General features: G+C 42.0%; 1 protein-coding gene across 1 annotated transcript in view; it reads left to right on the forward strand.

Annotated features, from left to right (window-relative positions):
• Nucleotides 1–21703, forward strand: part of LOC129005254 (AP-2 complex subunit alpha-like) — a 72455-nt gene that overhangs the window by 45398 nt on the left and 5354 nt on the right. Inside the window, exons 14-19 of the mRNA XM_054434095.1 lie at nucleotides 10693–10857; nucleotides 12143–12297; nucleotides 13578–13707; nucleotides 15431–15569; nucleotides 16039–16183; nucleotides 17408–17612. Coding sequence (XP_054290070.1) covers nucleotides 10693–10857; nucleotides 12143–12297; nucleotides 13578–13707; nucleotides 15431–15569; nucleotides 16039–16183; nucleotides 17408–17612 — 939 coding nt within the window. The remainder of the gene's footprint in view (nucleotides 1–10692; nucleotides 10858–12142; nucleotides 12298–13577; nucleotides 13708–15430; nucleotides 15570–16038; nucleotides 16184–17407; nucleotides 17613–21703) is intronic.

A 21703-nucleotide genomic window follows, 5' to 3' on the forward strand; every position in this document is an offset into this window, starting at 1 on the left:
CCATCCCTGTCGGCTGTCGGTATCGGCGAAATCGATGTTTGGCAATCGATTCTTGATACTGATATTCCTAGTATCGGCAATGTCCGAGTATCGGTGGTAGCGATAATTGACACTTCCCTATCTAAAACTCATTTTGGAGTCCTAAATTAGTTTTAAATATGCATCGGGACGTAATCGTTGCATCGGGAGTTAACCGCTGCATCGGTCATCTTTTTCGATGCATCGAGGCCAAATCGATGCATCGTGATTTCGATGCATGCTGAATCGAATCGCGATTCGATGCATCAAATCGAATCGAATCGAAATTTCGATGCATTTTTTAATGCATCGCACACCCCTATTCCATAGATACATTAACTTGTTTTCTTTTCACTGAAGTCGCCATTTTAAAATGAAAAACTAAAACATGTGCAATAACCTGTGTTAATAATCTTGTACTCTACCGAACAAAACACACGTCGCCTCGCCACCACTGTTACTGATCGACTGAACTCGGAATGGCCGCGGACCGCACACATCAGGTGGCAGGTGTGGGGGATGCGGAGTGGGGGATTAGACAACCAATAACGTAGTGGAGTGGGAGTGTGACGCGAGACATAGGAACGCCCCCGCCCGACAGGGACAGGGACCTTTAGCCGGTCTGCTTGCGCGGGGATTCTCCTTAGTGATGTGTCAAGAATGAGTTTGCCCCTTATGAAAAAGTTTATATATGGCCATATAAAATTTTTTGTATCTGGTTATATTTGGTTTTGGACCAAATATAACCAGACTCGCCTTTGGCTCGCTGGGGGCTCCGCCCCCAGGCCCCCTAGCTGTTAGTCGTCATTAGTAGATTAGGAAGGGGTGAGAGGCCATCACCAAGAAGCCGGGGAAATTTCAAGCCCGTAGCACACCTAGAAGTGGTCTAGAAAGCACTCTCCGCATCTCTAAATTCTTTGTGGGGTTGTAATAGCGAAAATCGATATTGAAGTAATAACCATTTCACAAAATATTCGAGTAGATTGATAAGTAGAGAATAGTAAAGTATTATATTAAGTAAATAGTTCATCGTAAATATTCATGTATATGTTTATGAAAATAGATGAAGTTATTTTTTGTTTCCCTGTCAGTTAGCCACAAACTGTATGGCATATCCAGTTCCGCCACGGGGAGGCCAGGAAACTTAGGAACCATATTAATTTACAATTATTTATATTAACAGTTATAGTATTTCAAGTAAAGAGATGTTAGTAAATATTTATAAATTTATTAATGAAAATAGATCAAGTAATGTTTGTTTCCCTGTCGGTTAGCCATAAACTGCAAGGCATATCCAGTTCCGCCACGAGGAGGCCAGGAAACGTCGGAACCATATTTACAATTATTAACACATGTACAAGTCAGTAAAATTTTGTATAAGATAAGTAGATTGATAAGTGAATAAGTTGATAATAGTAAAGTGTTATATTAATAACATAGATTATAGTAGATATTCATGTATATATTTATGAAAATAGATCAAGTAATGTTTGTTTCCCTGTCGGTTAGCCATAAACTTTATGGCATATCCAGTTCCGCCACGAGGAGGCCAGGAAACGGCGGAACCATATTTACAATTATTTACAAATGTACAAGTTAGTAAAATTTTGTATAAGATAAGTAGATTGATAAGTGAATAAGTTGATAATAGCAAAGATAATAGTAAAGTGTTATATTAACGAAAAAGATTATAGTAGATATTCATGTATATATATTTATGAAAATAGATCAAGTAATGTTTGTTTCCCTGTCGGTTAGCCATAAACTTTATGGCATATCCAGTTCCGCCACGAGGAGGCCAGGAAACGTCGGAACCATATTTACAATTATTTACAAATGTACAAGTTAGTAAACGTTACTAACTAGGTACCTAAAGAAATATAAACAAAAACTTAACTAACTAATAAAAAGAAGAAGAAAAATATATACAACAACAGGGACTTTTGATAAGGCAGGCCCCCTATCGTACTGCCAAACTAAAATACTAAAAACACACGAAAAACTACTTATTTCTAAAGAAAAAACCAAAAGAAAATATATACAACAACCTACAGCTAAAGTCAAGTCTGGGAAAGTCAAGTCAGGGTTAGAGGAGGAGATCGTCATACACGATATTCTTCGCGTATGCGATTCCACCTTGGACACGGTCGGGACGGACAAGGACGACTATATGGTCTGGATGCCTGACTCTACTGAGCAGGACGTACAACTGACCATGAGTGAAACAGTCACTGCGAAGATCGACTCCGACGCGATCAATCGTCTGGCCCTGGCTTTTGTGGCCAGTCATGGAATATGCCAGCATGAGAGGAAACTGAAGACGGCGGACACGAAGCGGTGACCCCTCGACGAACGGGAAAACGAATTGAATCCGGGGAATACAAATCGGATCATGTTGTCCAGGGAGTCGCACTGTGATCAGACGAGGTCTTATTGCAGTCACGATCACTTTAGTGCCGTTTACGAGTCCGCTGTCAATGTTCAAGTTCCTCATGACGAGACACACGGAGCCAATCTTGAGTCGCAGGACATGGTCTGGTACACCCTTGCCAGTAGCTTGGTTCAACAAGTGAACGTCTACATCCATACCATCGTCGTTCTCCTTGTCGACGGAATCCGCACTCCTCAACTCATGAACGACGCCGTCCATCAGGTTGAGAACGGTGTTGTTGATCTGCTGGACATTGGCGTTCATGGTTGAAAGAATGGACCTGCCAGCAATTCTGTCAGTGTGGTGTAGGTCACAAGCAGGAAACACAAAATCGATCAAGTCGGGAAGGGATGTCACGTATTTCAGACCGGACAGTGGGATCAGGCCAACAGAGTCACGGCCTTCCCCAAATGGAACAGATGAAATTGTTCCATTGCCTACTTGAAGGAGGAAGTCAGAGTAGGCAGTGGACCCAGAAGTCCGGTGAGGGGTGGACAGAGAAAAGATTTGGAAACTTGACCAAAGAGATGACGCACGCAGTGATACACAGGCAATGTCGGCCGGAGTACGAGCCTTTGCAACAACTGGTGCGATCTGACGGAAATCCCCGCAGCAGATAAAGATCTTATTCCCGAATGGCTCAGGTGAATTCATGAGGTCACGCAGAGATCTGTCGATGATTTCAAAAATGTACCGGTGAGCCATCGGGGCCTTGTCAAAAACAATGAGCTGTGCTGCTCTGATGAGTTCTGCTCGCTGAGACCCGTTCGTCAAGTTCCAATATCCAGTGCCATCGCCGAGATCAAGTGGTAGCCGAAACATGCTGTGTGCTGTCGTGCCACCTGGCAGATTACCAGCGGCAATGCCGGAGCTAGCGACAGCAATAGCGACCTGGTTACGACTACGGACGTATGCAAGAATAACATGTATTAGACAGGTCTTGCCGTAGCCTCCGGGTCCGTCAAGAAAGATCAGTTTTTTAGACCGGCTGTAGACTTGGCCCTGCAGTAGAGACCGAACATAATCGAAGACCGCCCTCTGGTCGCGGGAAAGTTTAGGTTCCCACTCATCTACAAGTGATCTCTGACGATTTTCACCGTAGATGAGAAGTTCCCTCCCCAGTTCGGTCGTGTCGTCGTCTACAGTAGGGAGACCGTGATCGGCCAAGCAGGATCCCTGACGTCGAAGGCTTCGATCGATCTCAATCAGAGCCAGCTTGTACGCAACCTCGTGATCAAGAGGATTCCGCTCCAAATGGTCTTCGCACAATGCGTCACGGAAAGCATCCCACAAGAGGGCCGCAGGAGCTCCCATGTTGCACAGAAGGACAAAGAAAGAGCGGAGCCTCGGGCCGACCATGAAACGAGCTGCTTCCTTGAGGGCTTGGTGGTACTCGTCCTCGTCCTCAACCAAACCGAGGGTGCGCGCAACCTGTTGATATGTCGTGCAACCATCACCACCACGAGCAAGCAGGTCGGCGTATCCCCGGCACGGAATGACCATCAAAAGGAGCCTAAGAAAGTACTGCTCGCTTCTGTTTGGTGAGACCCAGAAGAGACGACAGATCTTTTGACCACGCTTTCTTGAGGTAAGGAAATGCTTGCCGTCTGGATGGTCGTACACCTCAGCATTACTAGGGCGTTTGTTATGAATAACGTACTGCTCGAAAAAAGACTGGTAGGTTAAATCGTCGAATACCGAGTCAAGAGGCCTATTGAAATACAAGAGCAGGTCAGAGGTAGCTCCCGAAGTGGCGTGTGTCAAGTTGTTAGGGCGGAAGCACACAGTCTGTTTTCCCTCTAGGTGGACAGGGAGACAATCGACTGTGGGCTCAGACTTTGAGATGGGAAAGTCCAAGAGACGCCAGCATGCATCGCTGGCTCCCACCATACGCTTCGTGACGTAGTGCTCAACTTCATCGTCTTGTTTACTAAGAGGAGTAACTTTGACGTTCTGAAGCGAGCCACCCTTCATGAGGTATTTAAACAGATACTTGATCACACGACGAGTGGAAGCTACCTCCAAGTTGATGTGTGCCTCGTATTTAAGTAGTAATGCCGAGTTGTACGGCACGACCCAGCCGTCATGTACAGGAATCGATTTGTTTCTTGAAGTTATACTCCCCTCGTTACCATAATCACGTCGATATTTTACAAAGCCCCTCTCGTCTACATGGGTTGATTCACAGGGAGGTTTGGGGAAAAATTTTGAACAGCTGCCTTTGGCAGTGTCCCAGCAAGGGAAGTCGGTCCTGTGATCCGTACCACAACGGCCGTGGATCATGTGCCGCAGAACCAACGCCCTTAATCGGCCTCCTGCCTCCTCCGGAGATGGAATGTCAGCGCGGATGAGGGAGTCTATGTCCGAAGCCTGCACTGGTCCATCGCCATCGATTTTGAACACGATGTGGGCATGTGGAAGACCCCGCATCTGCATCTCGATGACGTGGACTATGTAGATAGACCGACCGAACATAGCTCCGCTGCGCAAATCACGGAGGAGTTCCAGCAGTTTGATATAGAAAACTCTGCAGGCCGTGCTGGGATCACTGCGACCGCTATTTCGAGGACAGGCTTTTTTGTTCTCCCAAGTCGCACTATAAGTGAATGTGAGAAAAAATGTGGGGAAGCCGAGACGTGAGACCAATGCCATAGCATTCTCATATCGAAGTTTCATATATCTCGGCCCCCCGGTAAACGAACTTGGGAGGTAAACTTTGCCAGCCTGTACCCCACCCTCCCCCTGAACTGTCTCGTCATTGTTAATGTCGTTGAGCACTTGCCGTCCACCACGATTCGCCGCTTCAATCTCATCCAACGGCCCTATCCTCATGGCATTTTCAGCTGCCTTCGTCTGCGTGAACTTGATGTAGTTGAGCTTCTCGTCCTCGTATCTGGCATACATTTCGACCTGCCAAGCTTGAGACAGTCGGCTGAGGTGTGAGAAACGAGGCTCAGACAGCAGAAGGCAACGGGAATAATCATACTGGGACAATTTGTTGTTAAAATTGTCGCGGCGACCAATATGCCAGCCCAAAGTGCCTTGAGGATAGAGCAGAGGGTACTGGAAGGGTTCCATGAGGGGACTGAAAAGGTTGATAGAAGTGGGTCTTCCGGATCCAACTTTCCATACGGATAGCTTGCGGGGCTCGTAAACTGTCTTGTCGGTGCTTATGACAGCGTGCACCTCAACGCCTGTTTGCCTGTCACCTAGAACAGGACCATGGGTAGATCTACTTGTCACTTGGAAATCCAAGTGAGCGTTCACAGCTGGCTCACTACCCAAACGCCGATAGTGAGTGACGTATGGATTCTGCTGTGACAGGTATCGATTGATAGAGTCAACAACGTCACCGTCAAGTGATCTACCCAAGGCAATGTTCCGCCGTTCTTCACCGTCGTCGATGTAAAGACGGGACCGGTTCACAAACTGTACGTCCCCAGCCTTAGTGGTAAACTTTTGACCAGGGTCGGACAGATTGTAGACCTGGTGGTACATTCTCCCTTCGATTTTAAAGAAAGAGAGACCACTGGGGTGCCTGTACCCACCAGATACCTCTAAAGCACAGAACGCAAACAGGTCGTTGTAGGCACGAGCCCTATCGAGAAAACGCCGATCCGAATAGAAGGATTCATCAAGAGGACTTAGATCAAGGACGTTGTATGCCCCTTGTCCGCAACACCACTTCTTCCTACCCTTTTCCTCCTCAAAAAGTGGAGCGCCACAGTGCATACATTTAAAAATATCATTGTCCCAAAGACTAACTTTTTTAAGACTAAAAGCTGGAATATCATTCAACAGCTCCCCCTTCCAAGACCCCATTGGACCGTGATCAGAAATGCTTCGAGCAAGTGAAGCTGGCAAGTGACGAAGATCGGTAAATAGAGGATTTTTCAGACGGAAAATCTGCACTCTTCCAGAAGAAGCTCCGGGATGACGCAAGTCGTACTCTCGAACAGCCTTCCGGTGTATGTCAGGGTTATTTTGACTGTAACGGCCAACAGCAGCTCTGTTGACCTCAGGATGGGTTTGGCTGTAACGGCCAACAGCAGCTCTGTTGACCTCAGGGTGGGTTTGGCTGTAACGGCCTACAGCCTCCCTGTTCACCTCAGGATGGTTCTGGGAGTACTGACTATTTTTTTCTCTGATGTCATCAGAGTGCGTCTCTCTGTACTTCTTCTTTGCCGCTTGCACTTGCTCGTCATGCGTAGTGTCCAAAACTTTCGGACGCCCGCGTTTTACCTTTTTAGGTCTGCCAGGACCTTTTTTGACATCCAATACGGGATCTGAAACCGTCGGGGAGGGGGGAATAGGATTTGGATCAATAACCGCATGTTCGATCGGTTGGTTTGTACAGTCAATCGAAAACTTGAGTCTCATGATGCTGTACTCTCCACCGACGAACGCGGAATTTGTCAATAAAAGTGAGGCCAATGCAGTGAAACTACCACATTGAAATAGCCTCGCTTTGTTGTTATCGGGGACAACATCTCTACGGCGGATATTATTCACGGCGTGGGAATCAAAGAGATATGAGTGTTCTCGGTGACGCCAAAAGGCCACAGTCACTAATTGCCCCGTGAACAGAAACCCGCCGTCGAGAGAATCAACGGGCATTGAACTTTCCAAGACAGTTGACAGTGATGTCACTGCCTCATCAAGGCTGTCTACATTAGCTGGGTACAATCCGTTGCAGACGAACGACATTTCCTCGACGGTGACGTCCCTATCTGCAATTTCAAAACGCCTGGCAAGCTCCTCGGGGAACAAGTACCGGCTACCAACGTTATACTCACGGCGAGATTCTCTATACAAGCGATCACCGGCCGTGAGTATTTCATCGATAGCATTAGTGTTGAAACCACCGTGGAACACTTGCCAAGCTAGAGCACAGGCCGCATTGGCCACACACTGAGAGTTGTTACTGTCAATGAATCTTGGATCTCCTTGGTGAAAGGATCCAACAGCAACGCACGTAAAATCCATAATAAGCAATAAATACTCAAATAACACGAAGAACTTCGAAAAATTAGAGTTAAAGTATGCAACTCAAATCCAACTAGGGTAGTCAAATGAGTACGCAGAAATAAGAGCGAGAACCAATTCACCGATTCGTAACAGTAATTTTTGACATTAAACCTAAGTTTTGGGGGTCAAAGAGTAAAGTTACGAAAAAACATGTAATGAGTAAAATTTAAAGTAAAGTAAGGAGAATACAAAGCAATAATAATTTTTGGAAAAAAAAATTATTTAAGTATGAAAAAATGGCGAAAACCGGTAAAAATTTAATAAAACTTTGCCAAATTTTTTAAGTAGAGCGTTTTTTGAAGCTTAAAGAGTTCGATTTTCGGAAAACGCTTGATAGGGTTTAGTAGAAAATTTAATTTCCTTTCGCTAAGATCCTTTCAAATCTTTTCTTACGGTTTTCGAGCTACATCCGGTTGAAAAAAACGTGTTTGTCGTTTTCAGAGGTCCGCCATTTTGGATTTTTAGGGTGGTTAACATTTGAAAATGGGACTTTTGAAAATTTCACCATTAGCTTATGATCCCTTGCTACAATACTACCAAATTCCAAGTCTCTAGCACGTTTCTAAACGATTCGTATGACCATACCAAAGTCATTAAATTTCAATCTTATTCTCCATAAGAATAACATGGGGCTCGTAAAAGTGGCAAAAAACCTTCAAATTTTGAGATTAAAATTAAGTTTTGGGGGTCAAGGAGTGAAGTTACGAAAAAACATGTAATGAGTAAAATTTAAAGTAAAGTAAGGAGAATACAAAGCAATAATAATTTTTGAAAAATAAATTGTTTAAGTATGAAAAAATGGCGAAAACCGGTAAAAATTTAATAAAAATTTACCAAATTTTGAAAGTAGGCCGTTTTTTTAAGCTGAAGGAGTCCGATTTTTGGAAAACGCTGAAGAGGGTTTTGTAGAAAATTTAATTCCTGTTCCTGGATATACTTTCAAATCTTTTCTATCTCTTACCGTTTTCGAGCTACATCCGGTTGAAAGAAAGTGTTTTTTTCATTTTCAGAGGTCCGCCATTTTGGATTTTTGGATGGGTTAAAATTTGAAAATGGGACTTTTGCACATTCCACCGCCAACGTAAGATCTCTCACTACAATACTACGCAAATTTGAAGTCTCTAGCACGTTTCTAAGTTGTTCAGATGAGCTTACCAAAGTCGGCAATTTTCTATGCTATTTCCCATAAGAATAACATGGGGGGGAAATTCGAGATTACGGGGGGGTTAAAATAAAAAAATGTCACTTTTTAGAATTTTCCCGGGGGTTTGGGCACTAGACCTACAACCACCGAAAATCTCAAGTCTCTAGCTCATCTAGAAGTGGTCTAGAATTAGTATCCCCAGTGAGTGAGTGAGTCAGTTACACATCGGGCTGTATAGTTAGTTGTCTAGAATTAGTATCCCCAGTGAGTGAGTGAGTCAGTTACACATCGGGCTGTATAGTTAGTTAGACTCGCCTTTGGCTCGCTGGTATAAATGGTATAATATATGGTATAATAAATGGTATAAATGGTATAAACTATGCATTAAAACCTTGATAAAAATTTGTTATACGAAAATTTCAAAACAAAATTTTCTAACAGCCATCTAGGATTCGAACCCGGGACTCCAGCGTGGGAGTCGGCCCCTTTAGCCACTACACCACAACCGCTTCATATCAGTACAGTCAACAAAACCCATTACGAATAAAAGTAGCTGTATTTGGTCTCGTAAAACAAGATTTTCTTAAGACATTTTATGTAATTTGTTATCATTAAAATAGCCTAACTGCGTGACATTGATATTTTCGGCTGTTTAATAGCAAAGGTACAATTAATTAATTATTAATATAATATTCTCCTTATTTATAGGCCACTACACTTACAATTTTAAAATTATACGTCAGTTTAAAGATTTTGTTGTGTTATAATAAAATTGTACAATAGATGTATGTACAGGATTTTGTCATCTGGGTTCAAATCTGGACACTTTATTACTTTACTACTAATTACTTTAAAGGAGAAATGCCTATATTATCTGCCCCCTTACTGTACCACATTTCAACTCAATCAGTTCAGTAAATTGTGCTTGCGAGAGCAACAAAAATATTATATATATTATAAGAAGTGTTTGGGATTCCAGTTACAAAACCCAAATGTGGCAACAATTCCTTATAATAATTCCAGTTATTGTCAAAAACTCATTTATACATGAGCATAAATGGAAAATTATTATTCCATATATGAGTAATTTAATTCCATACCTGGGAGTCATATATGGCCATATATAGACAATAATTCCATATTGGAGGATATTTATGGCCATATATGGACAATCATTTCATATATAGAAAACATGTATGGTCATATATGGACAATCATTTCATATATAGAAAACATGTATGGCCATATATGGCCAATAATTCCATATATAGACTACATATATGACCATATATGGACACCCCCATATATGGATACAACCACATCTGGCCATATCTGCTTCCATATATGGCTATAAAAAACCATATATGGCTTTATAAAAACATACATGGAATTTTGATATGGCCATATATGGCCAGAAATTACTTTTTTTATAGGGGGCGTGAGTACGGCATTTGTTCGCATTCAAATTCGTGCCTTACTCGCTCCATTCCAGCCAACATTAATCCAAAATATTGTACTGTACTCGTGTTGCGAACGACTTGATTTGAGCTGGCTTGAGTCCATGTTTAACTCGGACTAAAAAATCTATAATTTTCCGAGCCAGGAGATGGCCGAGTTATCCGGACTGCCGGGTTATCGAGTGCCGAGTATGCGGGACTCTACTGTATCAACTGTTGTAGATTTAAGATACCTGTCAGCAGTTCCAATCGTGTTAGATGTTTTTGTAAGATGCTGTTGTCAATTGCGACCGAAGCTTGAATAGCCTCGTTTGATTGCCAAACTATTCAGGCAGATTTAATCTATTACCAGGACTAAAGTATTTGACAATCGTCAAACCTCAAAGTATCATACAACGTTTGTTAGTAATTTTGTTGATTGCTATTACAGTCATACCTGTTTTAAGTCGGTTGATTGTGTATTTCTTCTTTCTTTTCATATATGGTAATTTTTTGATGTTACGAATTTATTTTTGGTTGTTATTAAGAATTAACACAGAAAACTGTGCACCTAATTACTCTTTATTGTTACTCAAAACCTTTGAACTGTTTCACATGAATAAAATCAATTTCAGGCAACGGTGCTAGAAGAGATGCCATCCTTCCCAGAACGGGAATCATCAATCCTTGCAGTGCTGAAGAAGAAGAAGCCGGGACGAGTGCCTGAAAACGAGATCAGACCTGCACACAACTCTCATAACCATCAAGCTGACTCTACTACCACCACGACGGCAACGCATGTGAGTCTTAGTGTCTACAAAGTGAACATAGTATTAACATTCTGCAATATTCTTGAAAATGTGTGATCGTTGGTTCAGTTGTTGGGTCGTAAAAAGCTGGCTTGATATCTGCATTGCATTAGAGAATGGTTCTACCATTGATGTCTTGTTTTCTGGCAAGGGCAATCAACAAAAATTTCTCGTAAGAAAATTACATTTAATACTCAATCCACATTATAGTGGGACAGTGGAGGATCCAGGACATGATTTTGGGTGGGGTGGGGAAAGTTTGATTGTAAGGGTAAATTTCCAGGGGGGGGGATAGAGCAAAGGGTGGGTTGGTTTTGTATTTTTTTAAATATCTTAATCTAAAATCAAAAAGCTGCGACCATTTTAATTTTTAATTTTAAAACTACTATCAAATCGCTATTTTTACAAAAGAAATGTCTAGAACACTTAAATTTTGCATTTAAAAACTCCTATCATACGACATAAAGTTTAATAAGATCTACAAAAAATAACTGAATTACCAAAATTTTTAGGTGCAAAAAGAGGTTAAACAAGGCTAAGCTAGTCTGGTTTTCCTCATTTACAGCTATAAATTATGATATTTCCCTAATTTTGTATTCAATCTTTTTGAACTTTGTGTAGTTTGGTAGGAAATTTTAAATGTCAAATCAAAGTGTTCCTAGACATTTTTTTCATAAAATTAGTCATTTTTTGCTATTTCAATTTTAAAAAATTTAACAGCTGTGGTTTTGGATTGGATTAAGATGAATTTTTTTTTACGTGGGTCTGTTTTATTTCAACATATATACCAAGTTTCATAATGATCGGTTGAAAAAATTCTAAGATAAAAATGTTTCTGTGAATAAACAAAATGGCGGATATCTGGTGGCAGATAACAAAGCGATTTTGGAAAATATGTTCTTCTTGATATTCTCTTTATTTTGACCCATAGAATGATTTTTCGGAGTTCAGGTGTTTACTTATGGGACATTATGTATACATATTTTTTTATTCTAGCCTAGGAGGAATAATTTTACTTGATTGGAATAAAAATATTATTTCGAGGAATGATATTTTAAGTTGGCCTATTTTACCAATTTTAAGTAAACATATTACAAATGAAGTGCTCATAATCACTTTCTATCCAAGCACTTCTTTATACTTACACATAGCTATTATGTTTAATTTGTATGAAGCTGAATGTTTACATTTCCCGTGCTGGAGTGGACCATTTATCTAAGCCTGTCATTCTAGACCTTGTGCTCTTTGTTACAGCTGTTGATATTGTTTGTTGCAGACTTCTCACACCAACAACAACGTGGCCACTGACCTGTTGGGACTGTCGACTCCCTCTGTACCCAGTTCCAACACCGGAGTGTTGGTGGATGTTCTGGGTGATATATACAACAGCAGTCCAGCTCCCCCCACACAGAACACCTACAACCCCAAGAAGTAACTATCACAATCTATTGTCTATTTACATTCTTTGAAACTGTTCACCATCCTGAGTATCGTTTCACCATTTAAGTAGTAATGTTTTAGTTTTGAGGTACCTTAACTTTTTTCAATCATTTGATATATAGGCCTATATATAATAGTATAGGAGAACTTACGGTGAGTCGGTGGTTCAGTCGGTAGCGTCGCGGACTTCGGGCCCAAGGCAGCAATGTAGTAGGTTCGGATCCTGGTATGCCACGAACATTTTATCAGTACAGTTCACCTCCGTACTGTATCAGCTCAGTCCTTGCTTTGCTGGATACGTTCCACGCATGGTCAGTTAGTCTATGACCATGACTGGACTCACAGAATCTGGCGTATCTTCAAAATAATAGCATACAATCGTAGTTTTCTGGTCATGTCGTTTTGTGTTCTCATGTTGCGATTATATTTCGTCTAGCTATTGAGAAGGAAACGCATATTGTGCCTTAGTGTGCACGTTAGGGTAGTGGGTTTTTAATTTCTCGTTGCTCGAGGTTACCGCCAATAATAATATTTCCACAGGCTATTAAGAAAAGTTATCCTATTTTAGGTTTGAAGTAGCCTAAGTATTAGTCTCATTTATCATTTTGAAATCAGATTAAGGAGTCTGATTTTCTTCAATTGCAATTGCATATTGCATACTAAACTTTTCCCTATAATATTTTTTATAACCTTAACTAGGCACTTTAACAAGTACTGTATTTATTTATCAAGATTTTTGTAGTTTTGAGATTCAAAATATCTCTTTTCAACTATCAATATTTTGGTAGCCTATGTAATGTATTTTAAAATAAAGAAATTATGGATTTTTAAATATAAAAAGTTTGGCATTATTATTCCTCTTTTAGACTTGCATTTGCCCGTTCACATAGACTTGCTTTGCTGGAAACGTTCCACGCATGGTCAGTTAGTCTATGTCATAGACTAACTGACCATGCGTGGAACGTTTCCAGTAAATAATAATGCCAAACTTTTTATATTTAAAAATCCATAATTTCTTGATTGTCTTTTAAAAGTAGATATATTTATTTTGAGTAGACTTTTTGAATGTGTGTGACCTGATTGTGGCTGAAGGTTGTGATATCTTTCTACTTTGACTTTACTAAGATAAATGCCTAAGGAGTTTCACCTCCAGTTGTATCTGGCTAGATTAAAGAGCATGCAGAAAATTAGCTCAAACATAATTCCTGGCATTTTACATCTGACTGAGGTGCCTAAATTAAGTAATACTATTGACATAATGTTTTTTTCAGGTTTGTGTGCAAAAATAATGGAGTGCTATTTGAAAATGACCTTATTCAAATCGGTGTCAAGTGTGAGTTTCGGCAAAACCTTGGTAGGCTTGGCCTTTTCTACGGCAACAAGACATCATTTCCTCTTCAGGTGAGGTTTTTAATGAGGATAATGTATGGTTATCTTTCTTCTAGGACTGACATTCTTCTTACTTAATTGTACCTTTCAGTTTACTTTATTGTGTTATTGTGTAATGTTATTTACTCTTACTTACTCTCAGGGCCATGCATATCTAAGAAGATATTTGGCCGCACCAACAAAGCCTCTCCATCTTGCTCTATCCTCTGCATCCTCCTCAGTTGCTCCTAGTTGCTCCATGTCTTTCTTTACTTGGCTCCACCATTTTTGTTTTGGCCTTCCTCTCGGTCGTCTTCCTTCGGGATTTCTTAGTAAAACTAATTTTAACTTATTTTGCTCCTCTCTTCGTAAAACATGTCCAGCCCATCTAACTCTTCTACACTTAAATTCACACACCACATCTGGATCTCTGTAGAGTTCTCTCAGTTCTCTGTTGTGTCTCTTCCTCCATTCATCACCTTCATAAATTGGTCCATAGATTTTTCTTAAAATCTTATTTTCGAATGTTATTAACTTCTTTTCTTCTTTTTTATTTGGTTTCCATGTTTCAGCTCCGTATAATAATACTGGGCTTATTATTGTCTTATAAATTCTAACTTTGGTGTTTTTTGACAGTAACTTAGAGGACATCAGACTGTTGCAAGCTTAGAAACATCTGTTTGCCAGATTTAGTCTATTTTGAATTTCTATTTCTTCTTTGTTTTCCCTGGATAAGATAACCCTTAAGTACTTAAAATGTTCTACTTTTTCAAATTTATGGTCATCTACCTGCAGTAATGTTATTTACACAACATAATATTTGTAAAATTATAATTCCTAGAGTAACCTTACCTTATTCCTTACCTAATTAAATAATTTAATAAGGATACCCGCCGATCTGGAAAACCTGGAATTATGTGTGGTTTTTTTACCGGGGAAAACCCAGGGATTTAGGGATGACCCAACCCTAGATTCTTGGTTTTTTCCCGGTTGTTAAAGTCGGTTGTCGGTTTTACCGGTTTTAGCAAAATTATGAGTGAATTTTGTATTTTTACTGGGGATTTTAAATCTACCGCTATTGTGCATGACAATGATAACGTTAAATTGACCGCGGGAGACGATGATGATGTCCACACAGTCGCAGTATATGTTCATGGTTTTGCCGTGATTTGTGAGACAATGACGATGTTACACGATCGCGGAGGACGATGATAACATCACTTGAAAAAAAACCCATAACTCCAAAATTATATACTTTATGAAAGTACATAAAGACATTGATTGGTGTAGTAATCCTTACAGAAAATTTGATAAAAATAAAATTATCGGTATAGAGAATCTATTTTTTAGGTATCTGTATGGAGAATCAATAGATTTTTTTATCGACACATCACTATTTTAAGAAGTTATTAATTATTTGCGGATTAAGAATTAGTTTTTAATTTTGTGATTATTTATTCAGAGTAATATTTAAAAACTGCAATTTGTATGATTTAAGGGTGTAGCATAGAGCACAAGGGCCTAGATTTTTTAGGATTTTTTGAGAGGATAGCAGGCTTACCTGAATGGGAAAGAGTCCAAACTGGCACAGGAAACACAAAACATAACTTTACACTATAGTTTAAAGTAGTGTCCATAGTGTAAAGTTATGTTTTGTGTTTCCTGTGCCAGTTTGGACTCTTTCCCATTCAGGTAAGCCTGCTATCCTCTCAAAAAATCCTAAAAAATTTGTATGATTTGTTTTGTATGTTTTTAGAGTTTCTCAGCGACATTGCAGAACCCAGGGGAGTGGGTCAACAAGCTGAATATTCAAGTGAGGGCCGTTGAACCTGTGCTGGAGGCTGGTGCACAGATACAACAGATGGTCAATGCCGAGTGTATAGAGGACTACACAGGTCAGTTATTGACATCTGATAACCCATCTGGCCGCATATTGTCGGAGAACACAAACATAATTTTTACATAAGGTTCTCAAGGCTAAGTGGCGAACTCTGTAGTTGCAATAGCCACACATTACATTGCCTTTGCCATTTGGGATTGACATTTTTTATGAATTAGTGATGTTAGAAACCAGAAATTTCCATGTAATCTCCTGTGCAATTACGCCAAAATAATGATGTCACTTGATTGTCTAGTTACATTGTGAATGATTGCCAGAGTTTAGCTGGCAGCTTAAACTAAGTTAGTCTTTTGTTGTTTATGTTAATTCTTTTAACTTGACCCAAATTTAGATGGGGTTGGATCAAGATTAGGTACTTTCTTAGTGAGTCTTTCCTTAGTTAAGTGCAGACAGAATATCACAATAGTGTATGAGTGTAAGTAATTACCCATTTATGACAATCTGTGATATTTTAATTCTTTCAGATTCACCATCCATGATTGTGGCATTTATGTACAACAACGTACCACAGAAAGTCATTATGAAGTTGCCACTAACACTTAACAAGTTCTTTGAACCAACTGAAATGAATGGAGAGTCCTTCTTTGCAAGGTGGAAAAATCTTGGAGGGTAAGCATCCAAAGAAGCCAGAAAAAGCTTCATTAGAAAATCCCTTAGTTAATTAGTTTTCCATTTTCAGTCGGTTTTAAGCGTTAGTACCAAAAAGGCTAGTCTTATACTCAGCATAAAAAATATTACACAAAAGTGTAGCTATTGAAAAAGGTATATAAAAAAAGTGTACACATTCAAATTGTCATCGGCCCGTAGCTAATATGATGGCCTTTGAGGAATTTGTGCAATATGACAGATCATTTACATTAACTAGGAATAAAATTGGCCCTTATACAAAACCTTGAGACAAAAAATTTAGACTCAACATGGTTTTTTTGCCAACGAGTGTGAAAAGTCCATAGGTTTTGTTTTTTACAGATCCGGCTTCCTTCAATTTTGACAATTCTCTAATAGTTGATTTTTAGGAACTGAAATCACACCTAGAAACTTTATTTCAAACTTTTCTTGCGATAAAACCAATTATCTATTTTACTTATTTAATACGCAAGCAGGTTTTTTGTGACAATTACTCCTCCGAAACTACTGAACCAATTGACATGTTTTTGGTGTCATTGGAAAGAGCGTAATGTGAAGTTGTGCAGGAAACTTTCTTTTTAGGGAAATAATTAGAGAGTGAGGCCCCGGGTCCCTTTAAAGATTCGTATTTCTCCATAAGATTAACATGGGAAACAAACATTGTTATGAAACTCCAGCTGTTGTCAGAAATGCTGTTCTGCTATTTAGTTTAATTTGTTTACAAGAATAATTTTTCTTGGTGTCATGTGGTCAATGAATTGTACTTTTTCATATATTATAAATGCAATACACTATATAAAATGATTGTAAAATATTAAAAGATCTTCATTTAAATAATCAATAAGCACGATTGAGCCTTTGCCTATATATGTTTCCTGGTAAGTGTGTTGTAACTGTTTCTTATAGTATCTTATAGTAAAACCGAATCATTCTTTTCTTCATTCTCATCCCGTAGCGAAGCACGGGCAAAGCAACTAGTTTACTTTAAAGTACCTACAATACATATTCTTTGAGCTTGCGAAAACACCAGGTTGAGTCTTTTAAAAACCCCTGTACCCCCCTAATTAGATCTTAAGACAAAGGCCTGACTTGAGAAGAGCAAAGATAACCTCTAACCTCATATGGAATTAAACCTTGGTATTCTAAGACATATTTTTTATATCTGTTTTGTCTGCATATAATACATGGTGGCATGATTTTTTGCAGTAACCCACAGAAATCTCAGAAGATATTTCGCGCTTCACAGTCAATGGACTTGACAGCAGCTCGCACCAAGGTGTTGGGCTTTGGCATGCAGCTCCTGGATGGTATAGACCCCAACCCGGACAACTTTGTGTGTGCTGGCATCATACACACACGCACACAGCAGATCGGTTGTCTTCTGCGTCTGGAACCCAACAAGCAAGCCCAGGTAACAACAATATCAAATTATTATTATCTGTATAGTTAATACAATAAGTACACCCCCCCCCCTTAAGTTTCCCGTAAACCCCTTTTTAGACCGTTCTACTCAACTGATTTTTACGAGTAAGGTGGAATTTTGATCTACACAACTTCAAATGGTAATTAGAAAGGTACTTTTCTTTAGTGCTTTGCTCCCCTAGCGTTTGATGTTGTGTTGATTTTGCTTCAAAGATTCAGTGATGCTGACCAACTTTCTTTATAACGGTTTAAAATCTGAATTTAAAACATGAACAGCTGATCTTTCTGTTGACTTTTTCACTGCAGTCAGATTGTAAACAGGAGACAAAACTGTTGATGAAATTTATTTAAAATAGGCTACTTTTAATAACTGTAACCTGATTGAGTTAGGTAAATCACTCTTTGTGTTGTAGATCTAATAGCAAATAAATTTATTAATTGTAAATTGGTAGTTTTATTCACCTAACTGAGATCGTTTGTTGTCAAACTAACAGGTGAATAAAACTACCAATTAACAATTAATTAATTATTTGCTATTAGATCTACAACACAAAGAGTGATTTGCATTTTGTTTAATTAAATCAAATGTTTGAAAAGTAAAAGGGTATTGCAATATTCGTTTGCATCGGAATCGGACCTTATAAAAGTGTAAATTTTTTGCTTAAGTCTCCTCGTAATACTAAACCAGTTATGCCTAAATGTTCAGCCTATATGGGCTTTTTGTATTCCCCGTTTGATGTCTCAGAGTCTTTCAAACAATCTCAATATCTCGGTGATATTGCGAGAAACAAACTCGGCTTGACTTGAAATTATTTCTGGTTCCCACCAAATTCTCTGTCTAAAAAATTCTGCAAACCCTCAATCCTGTTCATGACCCATTCTTAAGGAGGGTGTCCGCCCATATCGTAGTTCCAAAAGTGATTTCCCTTACTTTATTCAGAACTGTGCAGTCTCCTCAGACTATTCACATTTCCAGCATGCTGTGTATATACTAGGGATGGACGGGTCCCGAAATTTCGAGAATTTTTCGGGAAAAAAATATTCCCGATTTTCGGGACGGGATTACATTTTAATCGGGAATTTTTGGGACGGGATTTGGTCCGATCGTCGGCGATTTTGCCGCTTCGCGAGGGCCGATGACGCCGCTATTGCGAGCGATAGGTCCGCGAACGCAGGAGACGAAGTCATTTCGACGATCGTGCCGTGACCGCTGAGTCATACCGGCGATCACCCCGTGACCGCGGAGTCATACCGGCGATCACCCCGTGACCGCGGAGTCATACCGACGATCGCGCCGTGACCGTGGAGTCTTACCGACGATCGCGCCGTGACCGCAGGTCATACCGACGATCACGCCGTGACCGCAGGTCATACCGACGATCGCGCCGTGACCGCGGAGTCCTATCGACGATCGCGCCGTGACCGTGGAGTCCTACCGACGATAGTCATACCGGCGATCACCCCGTGACCGCGGAGTCATACCGACGATCGCGCCGTGACCGTGGAGTCTTACCGACGATCGCGCCGTGACCGCAGGTCATACCGACGATCGCGCCGTGACCGCGGAGTCCTATCGACGATCGCGCCGTGACCGTGGAGTCCTACCGACGATAGTCATACCGGCGATCACCCCGTGACCGCGGAGTCATACCGACGATCGCGCCGTGACCGTGGAGTCTTACCGACGATCGCGCCGTGACCGCAGGTCATACCGACGATCGCGGCTTGACCTCGGAGTCCTATCGACGATAGTCATACCGGCGATCACCCCGTGACCGCGGAGTCTTACCGACGATCGCGCGTGACCGCGAGTCATACCGACGATCACCCCGTGACCGCGGAGTCATACCAACGATCACGACGTGACCGTGGAGTCCTACCAACGATCGCGCCGTGACCGCGAGTCATACCGACGATCAGCCCATGACCGCGGAGTCATACCGACGATCACGACGTGACCGTGGAGTCCTACCAACGTTCGCGCCGTGACCGCGAGTCATACCGACGATCGCGCCGTGACCGCGGAGTCCTATCGACGATCGTGCCGTGAACGTTGAGTCCTACCGACGATCATGCCGTGACCGCGAGTCATACCGACGATCGCGCCGTAACCGCGGAGTCATGCCGACGATCACGCCGTGACCACGGAGTCATGCCGACGATCGTGCCGTGAACGTGAAGTCCTACCGACGATCATGCCGTGACCGCGAGTCATACCGACGATCGCGCCGTAACCGCGGAGTCATGCCGACGATCGCGCCGTGACCGTGTCAGAGTCTTACCGACGATCGCGCCGTGACCGCAGGTCATACCGACGATCGCGCCGTGACCGCGGAGTCCTATCGACGATAGTCATACCGGCGATCACCCCGTGACCGCGGAGTCTTACCGACGATCGCGCGTGACCGCGAGTCATACCGACGATCACCCCGTGACCGCGGAGTCATACCAACGATCACGACGTGACCGTGGAGTCCTACCAACGATCGCGCCGTGACCGCGAGTCATACCGACGATCAGCCCATGACCGCGGAGTCATACCGACGATCACGACGTGACCGTGGAGTCCTACCAACGATCGCGCCGTGACCGCGAGTCTTATCGACGATCGCGCCGTGACCGTGGAGTCCTACCGACGATCATGCCGTGACCGCGAGTCATACCGGCGATCACTCCGTGACCGCGGAGTCATACCGACGATCACGACGTGACCGTGGAGTCCTACCAACGTTCGCGCCGTGACCGCGAGTCATACCGACGATCGCGCCGTGACCGCGGAGTCCTATCGACGATCGTGCCGTGAACGTGGAGTCCTACCGACGATCATGCCGTGACCGCGAGTCATACCGACGATCGCGCCGTAACCGCGGAGTCATACCGACGATCACGACTTGACCGTGGAGTCCCACCGACGATCGCGCCGTGACCATGAGTCATACCGACGATCATCCCGTGACCGCGAGTCATACCGACGATCACCCCATGACCTTGGTCATTTTGACTATCGCATCGTGACCGCGGAGTCCTACCAACGATCGCGCCGTGACCGCGAGTCATACCGACGATCGCGCCGTGACCGCGGAGTCCTATCGACGATCGTGCCGTGAACGTGGAGAGTCCTACCGACGATCATGCCGTGACCGCGAGTCATACCGACGATCGCGCCGTAACCGCGGAGTCATGCCGACGATCACGCCGTGACCACGGAGTCATGCCGACGATCATGCGGTGACTGCGAGGCATACCGGCGATAGCTCCGTGACCGCGGAGTCATACCGACGATCACGACGTGACCGTGGAGTCCCACCGACGATCGCGCCGTGACCATGAGTCATACCGACGATCATCCCGTGACCGCGAGTCATACCGACGATCACCCATGACCTTGGTCATTTTGACTATCGCACCGTGACCGCGAGTCACAAGTTTCTATAGGTACCTGTATATTGTTACCCACTTTTTTGGTTTTTATAGATCAGTACCACAAACGGTAAAAATTGATTTTGTATGTTTTTTTTTTTGTAAATGCAATACTCAAGACTTTCTTTTTATACACAGAAAAAATCCCGTCCCGTCCCGTCCCGAAAATTGGGAAGGAAATAAAAATCCCGTCCCGTCCCGTCCCGAACTAAAAATTCAATCCCGTCCATCCCTAGTATATACAGGATGTTTTTAAAAGAACGCTAGGATTTTAAACGGTTTTTGCTCGGGGGCTATTCAAGATAATTAAATGATTTAGTCGAATTGAAAGGAAAAGAACAAAGTTTTTTCTCATACTTTGATACAATTCGGAATAAAATTCAGATTTTCGTCAATCTCATATGAGCGTAAAACTGGCTAAGTCTGTACGCTTAGGATGATCGGCGGGTTTATCTGATGTCTTAACCAAATATTTTTAGGCACAAAGCCTATCTTTTATAGATAAAATCATGAAGTTTTGATCTAGGTACTGGTATGTTCAACTGAAGACATCATCGGGCAATTGATGTTTTGGGGCTTCTGATGCAGAATTGTCGGATTTCTTCGACTATAGCCTCGTTCACACGGGGCAAGTTTACAAGCTACTCACCAGCGTGTAAG

Source organism: Macrosteles quadrilineatus, unplaced genomic scaffold, assembly GCF_028750875.1.
Source record: "Macrosteles quadrilineatus isolate MER2022 unplaced genomic scaffold, UCM_ALF_1.0 Scaffold_18__1_contigs__length_3160703, whole genome shotgun sequence".
In the NCBI taxonomy this organism is placed as follows: Eukaryota; Metazoa; Arthropoda; class Insecta; order Hemiptera; family Cicadellidae; genus Macrosteles; species Macrosteles quadrilineatus.